The 5,310-nt window shown below is 28.7% G+C and overlaps 1 protein-coding gene across 1 annotated transcript in view; it reads right to left on the bottom strand.

The window, feature by feature from the left end:
• Nucleotides 1-2,273: 2,273 nt before the first annotated feature.
• LOC106466926 (retinol dehydrogenase 3-like) overlaps nucleotides 2,274-5,310 on the bottom strand; it is a 15,130-nt gene continuing 12,093 nt past the window's right edge. Inside the window, exon 6 of the mRNA XM_022395021.1 lies at nucleotides 2,274-3,475. Within this exon, the coding sequence (XP_022250729.1) occupies nucleotides 3,132-3,475 (344 nt within the window). The 3' untranslated portion in view covers nucleotides 2,274-3,131. The remainder of the gene's footprint in view (nucleotides 3,476-5,310) is intronic.

The following is a 5,310-nucleotide window of genomic DNA, read 5'->3' on the forward strand; positions in this document are numbered from 1 at the left end:
AAGGCCATAGATAGGCCTAAATAAAATGTTTTTAATTGTGTACCAGTTTAATGTTGAATATTATTTATGATTTTTATATTCTGCACATGTTCTAAACATCTGTAACCTTCTATTAAAATTCAATATTTAGGGAAACTATGACAAATACCCAAATTTATATTTACATGTTTATTTCATAAAATAGCCCTGTAATTGTTTGTTTGTTTGTTTTGGAATTTCACGCAAAGCTACACGAGGGCTATCTGCGCTAACCGTCCCTAATTTAGCAGTGTAAGACTAGAGGGAAGGCAGCTAGTCATCACCACCCACAGCCAACTCTTGGGCTACTCTTTTACCAACGAATAGTGGGATTGACCGTCACATTATAACGCCCCCATGGCTGAAAGGGCGAGCATGTTTGGTGGGATGCGGATTCGAACCCGCGACCCTCAGATTGTGAGTCATCCACCTGGCCATGCCGGGCAGCCCTGTAATTTCCACAAAATGTATTGCTATTAACTATATTAAACATATTTTTGAATTTTTACTTAAAATGCAAAAAAAACAAGAAATTATCATATACAATATTTTCACAGTGACATATACAATAGGGTTTAACAATTAAACAGAGGTCAAAAACTAATTATAAAAATTCTCAAATTCTTGTTTGAATTATCATGACCCAATATTTCCAAATTATTTATATTAAAAAGCCAAAATAATGTATTTAACAAAACTTCAGTTGAAAAAAATTAAATAAAATCCAAAGCTTATATTTGGGTTTTGAAAGTAAATTTCTCTTTTACAGATACAATTATATTAACCTACATACAGATGCATTTCATTTGTTTTGCTTTCTATATTTGTTAAACAAGTTCTTCTTCCAATTAATTCTCAGGGCATACTATGAAATTCTGAACTTAATCCTGCAAGAAGGAGAGAATCAGCTTATTTGTTTGTGTCTCAAATAAAGTTACTCAAACAAGAACAATTAGAAAAAATGAATTTATTCAGCAAGAGAATTATATCAAAAGTTTGCACACAAAAAAACAATACTTAAATCACATACAGAACTTAATTTTTAATTATCTATAAATTGAGTAAAGCATTAGCTGCATTTACCTGAAATTTATTTTTGACAGAATTTAATGTTAAAATAAACTATAAATATAAGTAGTATTTGTACACAATATAATAGTTCACCATTTGTTTAAAAAAAGATTAAATGAAGTCTGATGTTATGGTGCTTTTTTATTAATTACCAACCAGACCTGGCCTTATTTGGTCCATTTTTTTCTGTCATCAAAAGGTACAATATGCTTAGTAAAATTTGGTTTAATACAGCATCTTAAATATGTATAGGTTTTTAAAAATTAAAATTATTAAATACTAGTGTTATGCTATTCATTATCTTTAAAATATAAAAGAAAAAACAGAGCATGCAAAATTATAAACCAGTTTTCATACTAGCCGAACATTGCTATTTTTACACATCCTCAAATTAGTAACTTTTTTAAGCATATCACATAAGAATTCACTCTTGACTTAGGCAAAATGCATACATAAGAATTATGTTACTGGTTACAATAAACAATTCCAAAGCAAAGGTTACATGTTAGTGACATTTAAAGGAAAATTTGTTGAATAACAAAAATCAATCTCCAACCTATTATAGATATCATTTGTTCTTATATAAAACACATTACACAACCATAAATTGTCAGTCTAAAATGTTAATTGAAGATCTGCTAAAGGTTTTAAAAATATAAAATCATTACAGCAAAATATTAATTATATAACAGGTTACTACAGCTGGTGGTGATTCACTACAATAGCTGATTATTTTGGTCGCTAACCCTAAATGGACAGTTCAATTATCTTTATCATTACACTAATATATATAGAAAATGTGGAACATGGTAAAACTTTAACAAATTTTTAAATGTCTATATTTTCAAAACTTCATTTTGCTAGTTAAGCAACTGATCCCTGTGTGAAGTGATAAACTCAGAGATCCAGAAAATTTTCATTGGAAATGTTTTTGTTGTGATATCTATGAAAATGCAAAGTTCATTTCAACATAGATTATAAATTATATGAGGATATAAACACTACATCCATTAGCACATTAAATATTATCTTTTATTTACCTTTTGAAAACCAGTTTGCTGCTCTGAGTGGAAAACAGAAGAAATAAAGTTTTAATCAAACTATAATTCTGCCCCAAAACAAAAGAAAATAAATAAAAGCTTACACTTCACCACTAGTACAAAAATAGTAGTTTTTTGTTTAAATTCATACATCATGTTATTTTTACGCAACCTTAAATTACAAGCCCGTGATTATTTTGACTTTCATATTTCTGATCACTTTACAAAAAATACACATGGTAGACTTAAATGGAAAGTTAATATTAAAATAGGGTACTACTGGGTGGTATAATCTCGAAGTACAACAAAAATGAACCTAAGTTCGAAAAACAAATGCTGATGTTGATGCAAAAGATATTGTTTTGATAAATCAAATACAAGGGTTATCACAGAAAATTTAATTTTAGACTGTCAAGCTTAAGATTTGTTAAAACAGCAAATATTAAATAAACTTATTATCAGTATTATTGTAATAAAAAACTACTACAGCAGAGGGAAGTAAATTAAGTTCTTAGCATCCATAAAAATGTTTCAGAAATTAAAAACTATTCATATTTCACTGGTCTACAAGATAAAAGCAGACTTTTTTGGGGGTTAAACAATGCTAATGTTGTGCTATAGTATACAGCAGAATAAAATATTTTTGGAGTTCAATATATTTGCCTACAAAGTTGAAAGAAGATGAAGACAGTCTCAAAACAAAAAAACAAACAGAATACACACACACACACATTTACTTTTATTTTCTTCCCATCCTAAGCTAATGCAAACCCACATTCTTGCATTACTGTTTATGTATTTTCTTAAAAATGATAATATTTTGTACTAATAGTTTTAGTTACAGGGTTAGAACAATGTGGGGTAGTTGGTTATAATTATCTCATTTCTATCGTTTCACTAGATAGCTAAATCGGGTTATAATAATTAAACACATTAATGTAATTCAATTTTGAGAGATCATTCGATACAACTGTATTACAAGCCACGTAGACTAAAATATTCTTACACTGCTGATCTCATCAGTGTTTTAGGGCGGATAGACTTGGGAGTAACCACGTCAACAGTATCCACTAACTTATCTCCAAGCCAAGTGGGTAAGACAGAATGTAACCACATCAAGAATTCAGCCCCTCGGTCCGTGATGTATCTAGGTCGTGGCTTCCTAGACAACAAAGCACTTTTAACACAGCGTATTACTGGACTCAGGTCTTGTGGAAATGTAACTGCTAAGGAATCATACTTTTGAACAATAGCATCAAAATATTTTTGACCATACTGTTCTCTCTTTGTGTGGTCCATGTGGTCCCAGACTTTTTGAAAAACTTCTGCTCGACGAACAATAGCTTCTGAAATGAAAATATAAGACACTAATGGCACAATGCGTAATCTTTTATCTTTTTAAACATAAATTATTCATCATTAATTAACTAATTAATACTATTCCAAAATATCTTTTATCTTCTTAAATACAAATTATTTATCATTAATTAATTAATATTATTCTAAAATTATTAAGTATACAGTCTTAGGTAATGTTACAAAGTTTTTCAAAATATTTTTCTCAAAAGTATACATTCCATAGTTTTGCACTATGCCTATTAACATTGTATGCTCAAGATCCCAGTGAGGGTTTTGAAATACATCTACATTTTTTTCCCCAACATCCTACACAATGTACCAATCAGAATTCATATTTCATAAGCTTCAACATTAATATATATAAAAAAGTTTTAGAAACACATATAACATTTCTGGGTTTAGAAAATTTATACATCATTAACAAAAAATATTAACACATTTTTGCAAACTACCAAATCTTAAATGTATTAATGATGGCATGTTGCTATTCTAATATTATACTTAATTAAAGTTTATTAATCTTTAATAACACTAGACAAAAATATATAATTTGTTGTAAAATATAATGATTCAATTTCAGTAAAAATCTTGGTTTTTAATCTTTTTTTGACACTGAGAAACATATTTGTTCAATATCAAAGCCAAATTTTGGTCATTTTTTGGCTTACAGTCTAAATTATGTATTGAGTTTTTGCAATAAAAAGTAAGAAAACAAAATTATGTCATTTTTAAAAAAATCTGAACAGTATTCCAATGATATCAGATTACTTGTATTGTACAAGTGCAAATTTGTTGTTAAAATTTAATTGTGATTTACCCCACTCTTAAGTTTGTTTTTTTGTTGTTAAGCAAAGTAATACACAATGGGCTATCTGTGCTGTGCCCACCATGGGTATTGAAATCCAATTTTTAGTTTTATAAGCCTTCACACTTACCAATGAGCTATTGGATGGCCCCACTCTAAAGCTTTTGATTGTTTACCAATTTGCTTAGTTTGTATATCTAAATGGTCCAAGTTCCAAAATCTTAGAGGAAATCTGAACAGTCATGAGAAGTACTAGTAAATAATTTCCATCATACAAATTCAAAATTCATTTTTGCTATTATATATATATATATATTCCTAAATGTTTTTAGTGTTCATTTTAGCCAAAATAGTACAAATTATTAATCATATGAGTTAGAACTGATTTTCTATTTGCTGATTTTCATGTCATTTAGGCACAAAGGATAGGGCGGTAATAAGCAAGCATATACAATGCAGCTTGTATCTAGTCGAAAATTTAGGAATAAAAAAAGTCCCCTGATAAAAGATTTAACAATTGAAAAGTTCCACATAATTATCAACTATCAATTATTACATGTACAGGATGATAAGTTAGTCCACAAACTGGTGAGCATGTGTTGCACTACAGTTACTAATATCATCAATGTGAGTTTGTTATTCTACACCAGTAGGATGCGAATACAAACTCCATTTCAATTAAAATTCCTCTACTATGACTGATATGGACTTCAATTAATACACAAAAAAATTTGGATAAAAATAAGACGTTGTTCTTGCTGAAAAAAAATTATTGGCTTGATCAAACAAAAAAGCCAGTTATGCTTGTATAAAGTTTCTTATCTGCAAGTTTAAAAAACACAATAACTGGGAATATGGTGTGAAAGTACTCATAATTTGAATGAATTTATTTCTTTATCACTTTGATCTTTAAAAAGATGGATGGAATTACATGTGAAGAGAGATAAAAGAAAATATAGAAACTACACACACACACACACACACACATATATATATATATATATATATATATATATA

This window comes from Limulus polyphemus, unplaced genomic scaffold, assembly GCF_000517525.1.
Source record: "Limulus polyphemus unplaced genomic scaffold, Limulus_polyphemus-2.1.2 Scaffold2426, whole genome shotgun sequence".
Lineage (NCBI taxonomy): Eukaryota > Metazoa > Arthropoda > Merostomata > Xiphosura > Limulidae > Limulus > Limulus polyphemus.